General features: G+C 47.7%; 6 protein-coding genes across 6 annotated transcripts; 5 read left to right on the forward strand and 1 right to left on the reverse strand.

Moving 5' to 3' along the window:
* Positions 1 to 666: 666 nt before the first annotated feature.
* Positions 667 to 1,557, forward strand: BKA55DRAFT_697814 (uncharacterized protein; the record flags this gene model as incomplete). Its single annotated transcript, XM_046200444.1, has 3 exons — positions 667 to 919; positions 967 to 1,320; positions 1,370 to 1,557. The coding sequence occupies 3 exons, from the start codon at positions 667 to 669 to the stop codon at positions 1,555 to 1,557; spliced, it is 795 nt and encodes a 264-aa protein (XP_046041754.1).
* A 1,035-nt stretch (positions 1,558 to 2,592) lies between these two features.
* BKA55DRAFT_585425 (uncharacterized protein) lies at positions 2,593 to 3,934 on the forward strand. Its single transcript, XM_046194447.1, has one exon. It carries the CDS (start codon positions 2,882 to 2,884, stop codon positions 3,638 to 3,640), a length of 759 nt encoding a protein of 252 aa, XP_046041755.1. The 5' UTR covers positions 2,593 to 2,881; the 3' UTR covers positions 3,641 to 3,934.
* A 563-nt stretch (positions 3,935 to 4,497) lies between these two features.
* BKA55DRAFT_585426 (CHAT domain-containing protein) lies at positions 4,498 to 8,780 on the reverse strand. The gene has a single exon (XM_046194448.1). The coding sequence runs from the start codon at positions 8,668 to 8,670 to the stop codon at positions 4,642 to 4,644; it is 4,029 nt and encodes a 1,342-aa protein (XP_046041756.1). The 5' UTR covers positions 8,671 to 8,780; the 3' UTR covers positions 4,498 to 4,641.
* A 336-nt stretch (positions 8,781 to 9,116) lies between these two features.
* BKA55DRAFT_585428 (uncharacterized protein) lies at positions 9,117 to 10,250 on the forward strand. Its single transcript, XM_046194449.1, has 3 exons — positions 9,117 to 9,842; positions 9,891 to 9,953; positions 10,004 to 10,250. Exons 1-3 carry the CDS (start codon positions 9,156 to 9,158, stop codon positions 10,175 to 10,177), a joined length of 924 nt encoding a protein of 307 aa, XP_046041757.1. The 5' UTR covers positions 9,117 to 9,155; the 3' UTR covers positions 10,178 to 10,250.
* A 498-nt stretch (positions 10,251 to 10,748) lies between these two features.
* On the forward strand, positions 10,749 to 12,134 carry BKA55DRAFT_697818 (uncharacterized protein; the record flags this gene model as incomplete). The annotated part of the gene is made up of 1 exon (XM_046200445.1): positions 10,749 to 12,134. The coding sequence occupies one exon, from the start codon at positions 10,749 to 10,751 to the stop codon at positions 12,132 to 12,134; it is 1,386 nt and encodes a 461-aa protein (XP_046041758.1).
* Positions 12,135 to 13,632: 1,498 nt separating this feature from the next.
* Positions 13,633 to 18,745, forward strand: BKA55DRAFT_719594 (uncharacterized protein; the record flags this gene model as incomplete). The annotated part of the gene is made up of 19 exons (XM_046200971.1): positions 13,633 to 14,052; positions 14,106 to 14,206; positions 14,255 to 15,003; positions 15,059 to 15,078; positions 15,132 to 15,282; positions 15,348 to 15,405; positions 15,450 to 15,577; positions 15,622 to 15,637; positions 15,703 to 15,784; positions 15,848 to 16,407; positions 16,479 to 16,592; positions 16,648 to 16,834; positions 16,890 to 16,955; positions 17,015 to 17,072; positions 17,130 to 18,001; positions 18,057 to 18,125; positions 18,193 to 18,357; positions 18,410 to 18,547; positions 18,608 to 18,745. The coding sequence occupies 19 exons, from the start codon at positions 13,633 to 13,635 to the stop codon at positions 18,743 to 18,745; spliced, it is 4,092 nt and encodes a 1,363-aa protein (XP_046041759.1).
* Positions 18,746 to 18,807: the final 62 nt, after the last annotated feature.

Below are 18,807 nucleotides of genomic sequence, written 5' to 3' on the forward strand. Positions count from 1 at the left end.
GGTTAGAACGGCCAATCATGAAACTATAGCCTCGGCCGAAACCCAAGACTCTGGTCGTTGTTTGCTAAAACGCGAAATCGCGAAGTGACATGCCAAAATAATTAGTGGCGCGCCATTGGTGGAAATAAAACTCAAACAAGTTTCGATGGTTTCACATGATTGGCCTAGAAGCCACCACCCCTGACCGCTACGACGTATAGTGCTTCACGTTGCCTGAGAATATCACTAACCCCTGTTACAGATATTGTCTAGGCCTGTATTCTCGGTGAGTAATGGTTTACCATTCCTGATTCGAGATCTGTCAAACCCGCGAAACTGGAACATTGTTTTAAGTGGGCGGTCTGGACGAGTTTCGTAGTCTTGGGATGTAGGATTCTGTCGTCGCACGAACCATTTCACGTTTCGTCTTGGCGTTTGAAGAGTTGTTATTGGGAGCCGATTATCCGCTCACTGTACAGACCCAAACGCCAAGTCAAAGAAGACCAATTATAGAATCGGGTTTCTGGACATTGATATATACACCGTGACGCAGCGTTGCTTCAAAACCCGTCACATCCATTTAACTTTCATCTTCATCATCATTTCATCCTCATTTTCTCACTCCACGTCAATCATTTCTTAAGCCTCTCGAAAGTTCAATCAATTATCTCAATACGTGCAGCAACAATGGATTCAAAATACCGCCCAGTTCCTGATGATGAAGAGCAACAAACACATGAGAAGAATGCTCTTCTATCACCTCTACCAATCTACACCAATATTTCACCATACATTTCACAATCCAGCGCACATCCAATTTTGATCTGGATATGTCATGGTGTTTTACTATCTTTCTCTCTGGCATTCTTCGCCCTTTCATTGCTACTTCGCGCCAGTCCTTTACAAAATGGCGTTTGCAATCAACCAAGCTTTCCTTACTGTCAGTCTATCGCTGCCATTTGCCGACCTCTCTTTAACATCAAATAGCTCCTGCAGAAAGCGTCGCAGACTTCCATACAGTTCGCTACAACATTACTCCAGCCCTCGAGATGTCCGAGTTTGTCGGATACGGCCCCGAAGTTGATAAAGCCTGGAATCATGTTACATACGATGTTGGCGATCAGATGATCTCTCGAGCGGAGCTTGACAAACTGGGTCTTGACCCCAAGTCTCTCAAGGTCAAGGATCCCAAGACAGGGCATACAGGCTACCGTGTTGGTATCCAAGTATTCCATCAACTCCACTGTCTGAACTTGCTTCGACAAGAAACCTACAGGGATTATTACTCTCAAATGGGCGGCGATATTGAGGTTGAGCCAGAGGATTTGAGAGGACATCTCGGTAAGTCAGAGTTTTATAGTCGCTTGATAAATGCTAATCTGATTTGTAGATCACTGTATTGAGATTTTGCGAAATAATATAATGTGCCAGAGCGATACTGGTGTTTTCGCATTCAAGTATTACGATGGTTATGATGGCCACTGGCCTGACTTCAGCACGTTGCATACATGTCGCAACTTTGATGCTATTCGAGACTGGGCATTTGAGCATGCGGTTGTTTTTGGAGACGAGGACTGAACTGAGCGGAGAATAAATGTATAGATAGAAATGTAAGACCAACTAGAGAGCCCTGGTGGTAAATAATGAATCAATAAACTTAAGATCAATCAGCCGGTTTGACCTGATTGTGAATCCCTTCAACTACAGCCGATTTATCACCTTAGCTTTTTTCATGTGACAAATGCATACCAAGTATTGTCTCCCAAAAGTGGTATTAATGACTCTTCTGACAAATTGTCGGATTACATGTGACGACGTCTAACTGGCTGGATTGATGCACGGAGTTTATATCTCAGTTGTCAATTATTCACAAAATGAAATTGATATGCAAGCCGATAACGTCAAATGAAAAAGTCCCTGCAGGGTGCTGGTTCAAGCTTAGCCATGTATGTGATTTAATTAGGCCGTCTAATTGAGATCTGGTGAATGATAAGATAAGATGGAGTGATAGGGTTTTAGATCGCTACCCTACAGTGAGACATTCGGACACTAAACACTTGCAATCGATATAGTAAGTTGCTGTTACATACATCGAGATGTATGAAACTCATTCGAAGCTTTGTACTATTTATGTAACCTGATGGTTAGTAGTATCTTGCCGATGAACTTAAACGGGTTACCTAGTCAAAGTTGACCTTCATGACTTGACCATGCTGAGACGTTAGACTCTGCAGCAAGTTCACCATCCCTTCATCCGGAATACCTCAATTGACTTGCCCAGCCGGCATCGGCTTCAACCCCAGTATCATCTCCACAGTCTATCAAGATAATGTGATCACTCAACATAAGCTTAGCAAAAGTTCTCAACTCTCGGTAGTTAACCATAATGCTTCATTTTAAGCTTACAAGGATGACCTGCCAGATCAAGCCCGTGCGTCGGCAGAAGATCCTTCCAAGACGGGAAGGTCTCTTGGCGTCCGAAGTTCGGCTGTCTCGTATTTCCACGGCGGCCGTTTCCTTTAACAGAAGGTCCAGGGGTCCATTTCCGTGGTGTATTCTACACTAGCATATGTACGGAATAGACACCGCGGCAAGCTGTCCACTCATGATTCAATATGGCAGGTCCAAATAACGGAATAACTTGTGTAGTTGCTCTTATGGGGAATTGGGATAGATAAGGATGGGTAGTTATGCTGTGATGGGATGGACCTTTGATCTGGATGAACGGAGATATGGCATAATCGGAAACGATCGCCATGAGATAGTAAGATGGATAGATTATGCCCGTTGTATGTTGTGATTGAGAACAACAGAAGGGCATTATAAATATGAAGTGTAGTTGCAAAGATTATAGTCGATATCCTCATCTTCATCTGTCTCTTCACAACTCATCACCGCAACAATGGTTTCCAAGCTCGCTCTCGCTCTCTTCTTCGGCAACGCCCTCGCTGGTCTGGCCGGACGAGCCATTCCTCCTCGCTGCGCCATCGCCGACCCTACCCCCGAGCAAGTCCAGCACGCTCAGAACCTCAAGAAGATCGAGTCCATCTCCAAAGTCGCTGCATCTTCCATCACCGTCGACACCTACTTCCACGTTGTGTCTTCATCCTCCTCAAAGTACATCACCAAGGCCAAGCTCCAAGCCCAACTCAAGGCCTTGAACGATGCCTATGGTCCTCATGATGTTACCTTCAACCTCATCGATACCACTTTCACCACCAACTCCAACTGGGCTGCTGGTAATGGCGAGGTTGCTATGAAGAGGCAGCTTCGTCAGGGTGATTACAAGACTCTCAACTTGTACTTCACTGATGTTGCTAAGCTTGATGGTCTTGACGCTCTTGGATACTGCTTCTTCCCCGAGCCCAATGTCTCAACTGGATCTCAGACATTCATCCGCGACGGTTGCGTCATTGTCGCTGAGACCGTCCCTGGAGGTTCTATGGCTCCTTATAACCTCGGTGGAACCGCCGTCCACGAGGTTGGTCATTGGTTCAACCTCTTCCATACTTTCCAGGATGGTTGCACTGGTGGAGATCTGGTTAGCGATACCCCTGCTCAGGCTAGCCAGACGAGTGGATGCCCTGCTCGACGGGATAGTTGCCCTAACCAGGCTGGTGATGACCCCATCCACAACTTTATGGATTACTCCGATGAGTAAGTTATTCCCGAAACTTTGTTTGATGCGATTGCTAATAAGTATTGTAGTGTTTGCTATGAGGAGTTTACTGCCGGTCAGAGGACCCGCATGCACACTGCTTGGACCACTTACCGCAAGTAGATTTGTGATGATGAGATGACATGTATATAAATATTTGTACATACTTTTGCATAGGAGCGATGTGGAGTTTGCGAGTTGATGGGAATGACTGTATTGGTGTTATCTGGATAGCGAGTATGAGATTAGTTATGAAGGGATGAGTATGAGCTGAACTGTTTCACATGTTTTGTGCACCTGAAACCGTCGATCCATGTCAAGTTCGGCATTCGCCGCCACACATTAACTTTCGGTCGATCCCGATTTTATCCAATTGGCTGTCTATACGATGACCTGGTTTTAATAGGTGAAAGCGTGTTTGCATACCTCGGAGATAAAAGAAAACAAGCCCTCGGCCCTGAATCACAGTGATGCTAGACCAAGTTTAGCTTAATTTTAGTGTAGTCACTCCAAGGTCTCATCATAAGTTTAGGATAGCTACTATAAACCTTTACCATAAGTTTAGTGTTGTAGACTCAAAACTTTGACTATTTATGTCTTTTTACTCCTCTTGGCCTCGAGGAGTCCCTCCTCCCAAGGATCCTGCGAACCTTCCAGTGACCAAGGCCCGGTCACGAGTGATTTCTGATTTGGCGAACTCGGCAAAGGAACGTGTGCGGGCGGCGGCGAGCGGACCGGTGGTGGTGATGTAGCTGGAGCTGGAGTTGGAGCTGTGGCTGGTGATGGAGGAGGAGGTGGTGGTGCTGCGGACGGGCGCTGTGCCTGGCGCCGTCGAGAGAGAAGGTATATAATAATAAATTCTTCTCAAGGTAAATAAAGATTTCAAAACTTAGGACATAGTCCTCTAAATTTAGGATAACGTTAGGGTTGCTTATTCTAAAGGACAATAGGGCAAGGCGCGCCAGAAGCACCAGATATCAATTAGATTCTCCTTGAACTAACTTTCAAGGACCGTAGTGAACCCAAGTCGCCCAAAATCCCGGATCAACTCCAGCTTGACGCTGTTCAAGAACAGCTAATCTTAACGCTCTAGCAGACCGATCTCCCGTAATACCCCTCCCTTCTTCCAACAACTCCCCATAAAAGACCTTAGAGACAAGGCCGCAAGTCTCATCCTCTGCTTTCCATAAACTAGCCACTACACAAGGTACACCCGCCATTTGGAACCCAGCAGCAAGATGGATCGACTCCTCAGGAAGCATTGGATCACCTGTAATAGCCGTCTCACATGCAGATACATATATGAGAGCACAGTTTAACTTCTTTGGTGCTGACATCATGCTTTGAACGTCGAGGACGTTTCCTCTTGTGATTTCGCCATTTGTATCTTGTTTCCACCAATCTCGAAGGAGAAGGCCACTGCGTGCTGGGTTTGCGTCGTCGACCTTGCCGTGGCAGGCGAAATGGGCGATGTGGGAGTCTAAGAGGCCCAGGAGCGCTTCTTTGCGGACGGGACGGTCATGGACTGTCGTGGGAAAGCCTGTGCTGGTCAGGATTGTGTTGATGGTATCAACCTCAGCTGAAGCGTGCTGCAGTGGCTGAAGGTGGTCTGTTGTCTCCATCTTGACCAACATAGCTTTTTGATGTCCACTTTGTTGCATGATCTCTTTCTCCCGCCCCCTCACAAATGACAAGCCTCGAAGGGTGTTTGTGTAAGATGGAACGCACCGATCAAGCACTGTGCAAGGCTCGCCTGTCTCAACTGCACGACGATGATCTCCTGCTGCATGAATAGGCCAAGTATTAATGCTGCTCGTCGTCAACCACCAGACTCTGGGTAAATCTCCGTCTTTAGGAGACCCGTTATACCCGAGGCTGAGCAAGATGGGTTCTGCTACTACTTCCCAGAGCCATGTGAGTAGATAATGGAGAAGGTCCCCACCTTGCGCATCTCCATCATTCGACATATCAATGGCACTGCGAAAGAGTTGTTTGTGCTCCCTGATGTCATCGACAGTGAACTTCGGAAGCGAGATTTTCTGGATCTCCGTGGAGGTAATAATAAGAGCGTAGCCCCCAGCCAGAGGTTCCGATTCGACAATGACAATTGGACCAGTCTCAGCAAGCTCATGAAAGTGCGAGTATTCTCGAGGAAGCCTCAAGAAATCTTCGAACCCTTCTTTCGTTCGGATCTCGGCTATCAGTTCCTGAAACGAGGTCGACTTGTTGAAGGCTGTCTGACTCTGCAGAAACCTCTTGTCGAGGTCGAAGCGAGCTGCACGCTGACCCTTAACCTTCTCAGAGTTCCTCGCTTCAATGAACCGACGTGCAAGGTCTGGAAAGACTTCGTTGAGCTTATCCAAACCAGAATCAACGCCCTTGTTGAGGATCTCCTCCCATAATACACATCGACTTCTCTCGTATAGCTGCAGGGCCTCAACTAACGAATCTCCAGCGGCAATCGAAAAGCAGAGAGCAAGTGTCGGCACAGCTTGAAACTTCTTAGCTTGGCGTAATTGATCAGCTCGGGTAGTGCAGGCATATACCGCAAAGGGAAGATCCTCGGCTGCTTCTCGGATATAGTTCCTTGCAGCTATTGAATCCTTTGCCACTACATGCGCAAACATGGAAGCGTAGACCTTCATCCAGGCTAGTACATGACGAGCAATACCCGGTGCCGATGAGAATTGAGCCGTCATGATCAGGTAGGCATTTGCAGCGACGGTACTCAATGGAGCAGGACTAACAGTATAGATCGCGATGAATAATTCTGCTTGGTTGATCAAAAGTCCTCCACGATTAATGTCGTCCATACCGCCCATTGAAATACACTCTTGGAAGTTGACAAGAGCATCGCGAAGGTCTCGCAGGTTGTGTGTCTTCTTGGCTCTATACTGTAGTGTGCGCGTCAAATTAATCCGTGCTGAAAACAAGTAAAATTTGTCTGTGCAACCACAAGACAGAGCTTTGTTGAAGTTTTTCTCAGCTTGCGCTAGAAAACCCAGATCTTCGTCTCGATGATATTGGCGAAGATATGCTGTTCCCAGCATATTGTGCAATGCTGAGATCTCGACTGGGGGAAGACTGAGGTTTCTGCCTAGAACGTCTTCAACAATTTGACCAGCTCTTACAACGTCCCTGACGTCTTCCGTGTCATTGTATCTCAACTGAAGAGCGTGGCTCAGACTTCGAGTGCGAGAACCAGCTCGAACTTCGGTAGGCCCGGTTGAGTCAAGGCATTTCTCGAAGGATTTGATGGCTGTGTTGATATCTTCCAGTCTTCCCGAGAACTTGAACTGATACATGGCCGTGTTTCCAATGCCATGCGTCAACATGATGCTCATAGCGCTATCAGAAGATCCTTGCTCCTTCCAGGCATCAAGGCCGTCTTGATATGCTTCAGTGGCCTGAGACAGAAGTTTGGCATCGCCAGTGCATTGGCATTTGACGATGTATGCGTTTCCAATGTCGTTCGCGACAGTATGGTAAAGAGGGTCTGTCCGTGACGCTAGGTCCTTCGCTGCAAGGAATGCCGTTAAAGCACCGTCGATGAACCGCTCTTGTCCCGGAATCTGAGCTGACACAAAAGCAGTCCTCCCAGAAGCCCTCAAGCAACGAGCTTTCATCGGGCCTTCGAGGTCGTTAAGGAAAGGAAGTGCATCGAGATTTGCTTGGCAAGCGTTACGCAGATCGTCTTTGTCCCCTCTCGCTTCGAATCTGAGGAGAAGTGCTATGGCGAGTTGTTGATAACAGTTGATCTGTTGATGGCCTTGTAAATCTGGGTGGTCGAGGGCTTCCTGTAAGCATTTGATGGCTTGGTCAATCTCATGTAAGGATCCAGTTTTGCTGAATTGCTCTTCATGAGCACCCGCCTCTCTAATAAGGCGAGCTGGTGGTTTTGAAGATGGTTCATTGATCTGGATCTCATTCATTCGCTCCACAAGCCTGTCTGCTTCCTCCTGTGTTTCCCGGTGATTGTTCTGTTCAGCTCTCTCACCAAGTGCGTTCGCTAATTCTTCCAACGCCTCTGTCGAGTTCGGGTGAACACGAAGGGCCTGCCTCAGATAGCCAATTTCTGCGGAGGGATCTCTGACATTCTGCTCTTCGTTGAGCTTTTGCTGTAGCGACGCGAGGTTGATGAGACAATTGAATCGATCTTTTGAACGCTTCTCATCGGAAACTGCAAGACCCCTGTTAAGAGACGCTTTTGCCTTTCTGAGGTTCTCGATTTCTTGATTCAGATCGTATAAGTGAACGAAACATGCGGCGCGAGCACGATGGATATCTGCAACGGTGTATCGAAATGGCGTCGAGTCGAATTGGCTTGGGACGGAATCCTCGGCAAGCTGGAGTGTGGCCATACTGTCGCGAAATAAGCTTTCCTGATCTTCCTTCTCAAATAAGGCCCTTTCCTGTTGCAGCTTTGCCAGGCCAAGATAGAAAATCGGTTTCCCTGGAAAGTCTGTTGCCAACGCATCATGAAATGCAACAGACGCATCCTGAAAGTCCGCTTCCTGGTGACTGGCCTTGTACCTTTGTGTCAGAATATCCCCAAGATCATCCAGATGCAATGCTCGGTTTGACTGATCTCGAGGACCAAATTCAACAGCCTTTCTGAGATACTCCACGGCTCGATCGAGAGCCTCTGATTCGGTATCAGGAGTTGCAACCTCCCATTGCCTCCGTAGAACTCTTCCAAACATGCTGACGACGACTCCTCTCATTGGATCACTTTTGAGAACATTGAATACAGCCAGGGCGCCTAGAGTAGCCGCATCCTTCAGACCGGAGGTATTGGTCCCGATGCCTCTGGTCATCAACACTTCTTCACTTGCCATGGAGAACCGCCTCGCCCTCTCAGAGCGGTCCGAAAGCATTACAGCATAGATATACTTGCAGGTTTCCGGATCCACGTCTTTGAGAAAATCTTTATTACGGCAGAATTGGCCATCTGGGACAAGTTCTTCATCTTGCTCCTGGGATGCAATCAATGTTGCCGCATGTTCGAGCTGACTTGTGAGATCTGATGCCATCGTGAGTGTTGTGAGAAGTCGGCACTTGAGCAGTCATTTAGTGACCGGAAAAGAGGGGAAAGACGACTTGCGCAAGCACTAGAGAGAACCAGGAGCAAGAAATATGACCACTGGACTCTGATGCGGGGTTTTCATCCTAATGTATGTAATGTTTTTGAAACATTAGGCATATACGACATAAAGATTTAGACAGTATTAGGACAATTTAGGATGAATTTAGCAGGGTCTTTGATGAGTTTATTTTTTCATCCAATATCGAACGGCCGAGCCATTTGTGCAACGCGATCAGCGGCGCTGATAGGGTACAGTATCACAAGCTGAAATGCAATGTGACATTGCGTGCATAAATATTGGCACACTATTAGCGCCACGTCGGCTAAATCGGGCTGAGATACGAGGTATTTGTGCTTCCTTGCCAATTACCCAAGATAAGAACTGAGCTACCCCTCCATCATATATCAACAGCTTCGAAACAACTAACAATAATGGGCAAAGCTTTGGATCTCAAGTATGCCGAGCTCATGCGAGCGCATCCTTTCGGCACAGCGCTGTACCTGCCAATTCCCTCGAGTCAGTTTGAGCCTGGTTTCGTAGGATACTTTGACTCGACTGGTGCCTGGAATCCTATTGGAGATCTCACATCGTCGTCAAGCCTGCCATCGGGTTTGTCATCCATCGATAGCACCACTTTGAAGCGCGCTCCATCTCAGAAACAGATATGGGGACCCAAGCTGGGTAACGAGACAAGAGGCAGGGCGATAGATTTGAGTGTCGGCCTTGGAGCAATACCTATGCTGGCTGCAGCTGCGCTTCCCTTCGATGTTTCCGCCTGCTTCAGATTCCAGTCAGACCAGAATCATGGGGCTGTACTCCTCACCAGTGGACCTGTAGTCCATGAGCGATACTATCATAAAGAGCCACTTTTACAATGGATGAAGCAGAACGCAAAAAGCATAGTGAAATCACATCCCGAGGTCAGAGAAAATGGTTTGTGGGTAATTACTTCCACATGGACGGCAGAGGATGCATCTGTGAATTGCTGGAACTCTAAAGGCAAGGTGGTTGATGTCGGGTTCAGTACAACGGCTCTTGAATTTGGGGAAGTGGCCCCAAAAGGAAGTTATCTGCACGGAGGAAGCGCAGAAGGCTGGATAAGCACTCAGAGTGATGAAGTAAGTTCCTATGTCCATTTTTGCTGATCGACTGATTAATGGTTACAGAAGGATAAAGGCCATGTTGTCTTCTTCCATGGTATCCGATTCACCTGGGTACCTATCAGAGGGGTAAGCCAGCAGCTTGATCGATGAAGTACAAGATAGCTGACTGTATGTAGTTAGCAGAGAAGAAGAGTCCAAGGCAATTCCGAGGAGAAGGTCCATCAACCTCTGCATCTCTGACAACGTTTGAAGATGATTCAGGTGTCGGAAGTCTTGAAGTACGCTATGAAGATCAAACTGAGAAGGAGGAGCAGGATGCAGTCGATGATGAGGAAGATGCATGGGAATAAATGTTTCTATGGGCTAATAAAATGAAAGCTTACTGAATAATTATATAAGAATAAGAAGAAAATGTGCCCAAGAGTTTAAATTTCGCTAACACTCTAACTCTATCGTACTTGTGAACATCTATGAGGTCGGGATTGCAGTAATAAGCTGATGATTCGAAAATATTATTTTCCAAGCGAAACTCACACAAAAGAGCACGGTCACTTGTAACGCACGCCGCACCTTATCTAAAACCGTTATAGGGACTTATGGTTTGGTGAATAAATAAGCAAAAACTATATTTCGCTCTCGCATTAGGTATTGGGTGTTTTACCTTGAGTTTATGCGCTGGAACATGTTTACCTCTTATCTTTTGCAATATAATTTAAAGTATCTTTTTTCGCTTTCACTAAAGTGATTCATTTCTTTTATATAAGCGACTACGAACCAAAACCTCCGTTTTGTCTTTCTTCCTTTTCATTATGTACCATTCACCAACCTAACTACACCGTATCATAGGACACCGCCCTCCACGGTCTCAGCCATAACCATTCTGCTATATCGTTGTCTCGTTTGATCAACCAAATCACCATAATGGGACTCCTCGAGAAGCTCAAGAAGCTGACTGTCCGCAAGTCACATAGAACGTCTGTCTCTCCCAGCCGAATACTGAGACCAAAACTGGTCCATAGCGGTCATAGTTCAGAGAGCAGCAAGAAGAGACTTCGCCCCGCAAAGGAAACTGTGGCTGGGGTTCACATGATAAGCAAGCCCAAATCAAAGTCGACACCACTGAAAACCCTTCAAAGTCTTCCTACAGAGCCTTTAATCAAAGTTGCCACTCTCCTCGCTCCAATCGACCGTGCAAGCCTCGCCTTCACATCCAGCTGGCTTCATAGCATTTTCGGTAACGCTCTAAAACTCAACCAACTGGATCGTTGGACTTTTCTTCGCAGACTCGAAGATAATAACATGTGGCCTTCTGAAGTCCTTTGCGAGATCTGTCAAAAGTTCCACGAGCCTCGGAAGAGCCGAAGATTCACCCCAAAGGAAGGCCAGCGAGCATGTATCGGTAATGGCTCTTTAGCCCTTCAGAGAATGGTCATGTCGCCTTACCTTTCGAGAGAGATTCATTTCGATGTCATGGCAGCTATATCGAGATCTCACCATTTCACGCCGGACTTGCCACTTCCTGGAGAACCAAGTGTCCAGTTTGTGGCTCCGTATGCCAATGATGAGAACGAACTTGTTATACGGCTACAGCAGAGTGTACATTTCTCCGCCGAGGGGCACGTCCTGATAAAGTCACAGAGAGTACTATTTCCTGGACGAAATGCGGGCCGCGACACGCATAAAGTTCTTGAGGGAACTGGAATTTTACATCGGTTTCTTTCTGAGACCTACGAACTTGGCACGATCTGTGGGCATGCTAAGTGGGCTGATCTTTATCCTTTCATCTCCAGCCCAGACAAGGATTTTGAATGGCCTCGTGGGCAATGGTCATTCCGCCATTCATCGTTACAAGACTTTGATCTCCCTGGGGAAGAACTGCAGGAGTGTCTGTGGACTCACAAGGGAGATTGCTGGGTGAACTGTCAAACAAGGGCAAGGCTAGACAGCGCCCTGGAAGGTCGGGTGTGGTCTTGCGGCGGCTGTTCAACGGACTACGCAGTGAACATCATTCGTTCAGAAAACTCGTGCGCGAACTTTATCGTCATGACATCGTGGAAAGACCTTGGGACTTGTCTAAGAAGGGATGATCCACTCTGGAAGGAACATATGAATTTTGGTGTTCATGCGGGTCATAGACGCGAAGAAGTTGGTAATATCGCAGGTGAGATTGAAAATTTGAGGAGGGGTCCGGGGAGGCACACCTACTACTTCCCTCGCATTTCAAGGCAAAGGCTTCGGGAGATGTTTATTGATGGGGAGGGATGTGAGGAGAAGGCGATCACAAGGGACGTAGAGGTAGATTTGTGAAGTTGCTTTCCTGCCTGTCACTTGTAGAGGCGCATTGAGGGATGCAAGACATGGCGGCATGTGAAGCCAACAGCTAGTTCAAGACTTGTGCGCTATGTATACAGACAGAGAAAAGAGGAAAGGGGTTTCATCTACTGCTAGCAAGTATAGTGGACCAGTAACGTGTTTCTTTCACTGCTTGCAAAGAATGACAATTTCCCTTCTGAGAGGCGTGATCTGACATGCTCTGGACTGTTCGTTATCAGTGAAACTGATGATATCTGCCCCTTCAATTTGCATGGTTCCACTCTGTCCAGCTCATATAGCAAAGTTAGACTCTAGCGACAGGGTTCAATTGATCGATTTCGAGCGCCTCTCCCGACTTAGGTAAGATTAACTCTCCGTCTTAGGTGAGATTGAGTTCACGGATATAAGTGCCGAACGGGAGTCTTGGCAGGCAACATATCAATCAAAGCTCAGCCAATCAACAAGGATAAAAGACGCTGCTTAGGTAGTATCACCCTCTCATTCCCGGAATAGCCGACCTCAGGAAAGGCGCATGGTTGACTGGTGGTTTGACATGCGAGGATGCAAGGCGGCGCACGTGGTAATGCTCCTATTTCTAACACAGCCCTGTAAGGTTGTCAAGTCATAAGGCAATCTCTCTGACAGGCTCTGTAGGTCGTCTGTGGGGTTAATGTTAAATTGGGAATTAGGAGAGGCAGTCCACCTCACCTAGCAGACTGCTTTTACAGCGAAATCTGTCTGGTACGCTTGTTTCACCCAGCGAAGGACGAAGAACGGGGCCAAGAGAATAGTAAGACGCGATCAATGTCAGGTCTCTCTTTCAATACAAGACCATTGACCCATTATGAACTACTAAAGCGTGTACATAATTACAATACTGTGGAGTACATTGTCAGAAAGCTACTAAAAGCCGCTTAATGAAGATGTTATTACCGTCTTTTCTTCTGATTGCCTCCAAAGTCTAGAATAATCGGCCATAAGTCCACTTTTGTCTAAATTCAGGTGCCGAGGTATATCGACAAGACAGACTAAATGAATTGTCACACGGAGGCAACTTGAAGATGAAGGAAGAAGGAAGAAGTGCAAAGGTTCCAGCCAAATTTAGTTGTTCATGAGTTGGATGCTGCGTTCAGTAATCGTATGGATATTTTCCCATCCATGTCTCGCTTGTAAGCAAGCCAATGATGGAAGGGCCGGAACGAACAACCCAATCATAGAAGGATGGGAACGGACAATGCCAAGATTTGCGGACCCATAGATATATTTATCTTAGTCAGATACAATGGCATGGTGATCTCAACCATCGTAGGATCGAATCCATTGACCGTCGTTTGATGTTCGGCCGCAGAAATACGTATGGCCTATAATGGAAATTCCGCGAGAGACCCGTTGCGAAAGTTGAAATTAATATAAAACTACATAGTTCACGTATTCCGGAGCTCTGTTATATTATTTAAGCCTCTTTCCTAGCTAAGTTCATCGGGACGTGAACATGCGGGTACTTCGCAGCGGCCATGCCGCCGTCTCAACCATACTTGGTATTCTTCTTTACACCCACGCAAGCGCTTCTCATCACTCGGATGGCATCTTACCCTATGGGAACGGAAATGCGCCCGACGTCATTCGTCTGGACGTGAGAGGGCAAGGGTCTCGAGAGGCGCCGAGAGTTACCGACCTAGACCCGAATGAACTCGACAACCTGACTGCCACAGTTGATCAGAGTTCCGGACTTGATCGCAGAGCTGCTAAAGACTTTTATCTAAGAGTGATGCCACTTGGTGCTTCCATTACCCAAGGCTACAAGTCTAGTGACGGCAACGGCTATCGTAAATGGCTTCGGGCTCAGCTCCGTTTCAGTGGCTGGAAGGTCAACATGGTTGGGTCAGAGAGAGATGGTACTATGGCAGACTCGGTAAGCCACAGGAAGGTTATTGCTCCAGTGGAGACATGGTTAATATTTGCTAGGACAACGAGGGCCATCCTGGTTGGACCATTGAGTCCGTCCATGGCGCATGGACTGAGAGCAAGTGGATGAAGCCAAACCTGGTCCTTATCAACGCTGGATTGTGAGTCCATCTAGCTAACGGCCTCCATATGCCCAACTAACTGGTTAGGAACGACTGCAACTCGGGAGGCGACCCCAGCAAAGCCGGCGAACGAACGAAAAGCCTGGTAGACGACATCTTTAACAGCGTACCTGGCGTGACAGTAATCCTATCAACGCTCCTCCTAAACAAAGACTCGTCAAGGAATGCTTGCAGCGACAATATTAGCAAGCAAATCAGAAGTGTCGCAGCTGGCTACAAAGGAGCTCGCATCGCCCTCGCCGACGTACGAAGCGTCATGTCTATGGACGACATTGGACCTGACAAAGATCATCCCACTGACGATGGCTACAAGATGTTTGCTGGTGTCTGGTGGGACGCCATCAGCAAGATCGAAGACCAGATCCAGGCACCAGCAAAAGTTGACAAGATCGACGATGCAGCCAGTGGCCAGAGCAACCAGTGCAAGAAGGTTGCTGGCAACGCGGGGCTACCTGGTCAATCTCAGATGGGCAGCGGTCATGATGATGGTAACTACGCTCACAAGAGCACTTCGAAGGGTGTTATTGAGAGCGCAAAGATCGACAAGGGGAGTGATCCAAAGTCCATTACTGACGCGATCCCCTGGCATATCTTCTTCGCGAACATTGTCAAGGGTGACCCGAATGCAGAACGATCGGCTTCTCTTGATGATTGGATCCGTGTCTACCATAACACCAAAGACAAGAATGCGTACTGGTTTCGACAAAACTTGGGAGGAGGCAAGTTTGATAAGTCGGTTCAGTTCAACGTTGACATGGACTGTGATCTGGGCCCTCGTGAGTACTTCGTGGTTCTCTGCTTTCCGAGCTCTACTAATCATGCATTGAACAGGTTACTCATTCGCCGATTTTGTAATTGCCTCGCAACACCGTTTCGTGCTGGCCTAGACTGACAATTCGACTAGAACAACGACGGTTTGGACGACTTCTTCTGCATCAAGGAGAACGCTGTATGGGTTTCGCTTAACCGAGGCGGAAACCCTCCCAAGTTCGAGAGCATTGGGCAGGTCATTGGCGATTTCGGTGGTCTTAAAGCCACCGATGTACGCATCGCAGGTCAGTTGTCACCAACCCTCCCTCGAATATCTTCATCAAACCAGTTTCACTGACCCCAAGATCAGATATCGATGGGGACGGAAGAGCAGACTTTTGCTTGCTCAAATCTGCAGGCGAGATTGCGTATGTTCACCCTGAGGATGGTAGCTCGTGACTGACAACTCTAGGTGCTCTCGGAATGGTGGCTGGGGCGACAAGCCTCAATGGCAAGGGTTCAGTACAGCCAATGGCATCCGTGGCACTGTCTTCAACATTGGCCAACCCGACAAGGCCGGCATAATTATTAGCAAGTCTTGTTCCCACATTGCTCCTTGATTAGCATGCTAACAAAATCGGCAGCCGACCTCAACGGAGAGTACGATACCCCATCACCCATCTTCTTCTCATGCCGGCAAGAGATTTACTGATATCCCTATACAGTTTCCGGAGCGATGTCATGTATATCGGTGATCATGGTCAAGTCAGTACATGGATCAACAATAGGGGCACTGGCAGCGGCATAGTACGTCACGCGTACAGTAAAGAATCGAGAGAGAAAGATATCCATGCTAACAAATGCAAATAGGTGCCAAATTGGAGATCTGCGGGCCAAACCCATGCTGGTCAAGCCGTAACTGGTATCCAAGACAGCATCAAGTTCGGACGTATCTACGGCTCCAACCGTTTGGACTACATCTTCCTCAAAGAGGAAAAGGAGTACTACGACGTTGTTGTCTGGCAGAACCAAGGCGCCGGTGGAACCAAGCTCAAGGCTGATGGCAACTACTACTGCGACATGCGTGGTTCTGGCAGCGATGATTATGTCTGGATCTACCAAGACGGTCATGCCGCTGAGATCAATGCCAACATCCACTCACCGCCTGCATGGGGACATAACACCAAGATTGAACTCACGGTTCCTGGGCCACGAAACGGTATCCACTTGGCTGACTGGACTGGTGATGGGAGATGCGATGTGATTGTGCAGAACAAGGCAACCGGACATTTGACGGTCTACAAGAATCAGTACGACAAGGGAGCTGACCGCATTTCGTTTGACAGTGGTACAGCCGTTGGTGCGACGGACTGTAACCAAGGCTGGGGCGTTGGTATTTTCGATCTGGGAATGAGATTCCATGACATTGAGTAAGTACACTTGGGTTTCGTCTACATGCCTCTTGTGAGTTGTTTAGGTCCAGAACTAACCAAAGACTCAGCGGTGATGGTCGGGCTGATGCCCTGTGCATCGAGAAGAATGGTCGTATCACTGGTTGGCTCAATAAAGCCAACGGCTTGGAAAACGTCGGCCAGATTAAGTTTTCTGAAGGATGGTATGTCGTCCCGATAACAATCGTCCTTCACTATCACAGCTGATGATTCTTCAAGGGACCGCGCCAACATACGATTTGCGGACGTCGAAGCGTCTGGACGAGCTGACCTTCTTCATGTTGATAAGTACACGGGCGCCGTTGATGTCTTTACAAACAATGGGCACAAGGCTCAAGGGGGCAGCTCATTTTCTTGGACAAATCGTGGCATGCTTTACAACCCTATTGACAGAGGCGAAAACATGGTAAGTTGACCATTTGAGGCGGTGGTTATGCTGGCTGGCTGATCATTGTTGTCAGCACTTTACGAACCAAGGTGGTCAAGGTCGCGCGGATCTAGTCAAGGTTGATCCTCAAACGAACAAGGTATATGTTTTGCCTGGGAATGACTTTACAGAGGGTGTTTGGCTGATAATACCCTTCAGGCTTGGACATACTGGAACCGGTGTAGCTCAACTGGTGGAGATGACAGTCCCCCGACAAGTAAGAGCCCCTCGTGGTTGTTTCCGCCAGACCACCATGTATGCTAACCTACTGCAGCGGACCCTAGGCTGCCCAAGACAGGCGGCGGATCCGTAGGCGACGACATTCCAATTATTGACCTTCCCGGTAAAGGCGAAGATCACAGCGGCGAGGTTTGCAGCTATAAGTTCCAGACTGACGATATCGACGTGGTTCACAAGACCTGGAAAGACAGCGGTGCAGCTGACTGGTGGAAGAAGTGGATTCACGACAACGGAGCTAAAGACTGGTCGGATAAGTTCTTCCAGCAAGTCATAGCCGATGGTGAGCAAGGCGGTTCGACTTTTGATTGCACCGCCTTGAGCTCATCAAACTGTCCCGGGCCGGCCGCCAAATCGTGCAAGACATATACCCCACCTCAGGCGTTCTACATGCACCTCCAGATCGGCAATCTCTTTGACGGGTTCAACGCGTTCTGGATGGAGACTGTAGAAGATGCCATCGGGCAACTCTCCTCTGGCATCAAGGCAATCGTCAGCGAATACGGCACTCCACCGCAGGAAGAGAACAGCGACTTTCTCAACATGCTCATTGGTATCCTGACTTCATTAGCAGGCTTTGGTGCCGCTAAGCCCCTCTTGACCGGCACGATGACTTCGTTTGCTGGTATCTTTACAGCTATGGGAGCAGGTACGAGCTGGGAAGAGACAGTGTCGCCAGAAACACTGAATGACAAGCTTGAGATAGCTTATGGTAACATGTTCAACAATGTCATGAACTCTACCAAGGGGTTTGTGGGGCATATCTTCGGTGGTGTGCCCCCCAAAGGATGGAGCGATGATAAGATGACGGAGTATGTGTATGACTTCTTCAAGGACGCCGACTGGTTGAGTAAGGACATTACGAAACCCGCGATGAAGACATATATCGAACAGGTGCACAGCAAATGGGTCAGTCCTCAACTTTGGGATCTCATCTGTATGTTCCGCTAACGACTGGCTATAGAATGAGTTCGCGGTTGTCAAGGCCATGAAGTCTAGAAACAAGGCTAATTACAATCTCATGGTCAGTGACGTAAGTTGCTACCCTAGCTTCCATTGATAAAGGGCGGTAATACTAACATAGATTTTCGGATAATCAGGAAGACACTAAATGTTCGAAGGTAACTAATCGTAGAACTTACTCTTTCAATCCATGGCTAACATTCACATTGCATCACGGCGGCGTTGGTTCGATCTCTACTCAAGTAGATATGTCTGAGCAAGTTTGCAACGATCACATGGAAGGTTGTATCTGGCATGACAAGGTAAAGCATTCTATTCCTTGATCGAATCTGAGTATTCTGACATCTGCTTCAGCGCTGTATTTGCTTCGGTTGGGAACCCAACGGCGTTGGAAGTATCAGCGGGGTATTCAATTTCAAAGGCGACGACCTCAAGACGCTCAAGAGCTATATTTTCGACTTTGAAGCAGCTCTCAAGAACAACTACGATTGCGTCAAGTATAGGATCGACAACCCAGACCGGTGTTTCTCGTTCTCTGGTAATGTTCCTGAGGAATGCACCATCAAGGATGCGACTGTTCCTGATCATGACGATTTGGACATTGACAATCCTATTCAGTACACGAAGTGTTGGTTCAACTTGCCGCCAGCGAAGGGCCATGATTATCTTTGTGGTTGGACTGAAGATTGAGCACATACTCTTAATCTGATTACATCTTTGCCAAGAGACTCATTGTTTAATTCCTGTATATA

Source organism: Fusarium redolens, assembly GCF_020744475.1.
Source record: "Fusarium redolens strain MPI-CAGE-AT-0023 chromosome Unknown BKA55scaffold_30, whole genome shotgun sequence".
Classification (NCBI taxonomy): domain Eukaryota; kingdom Fungi; phylum Ascomycota; class Sordariomycetes; order Hypocreales; family Nectriaceae; genus Fusarium; species Fusarium redolens.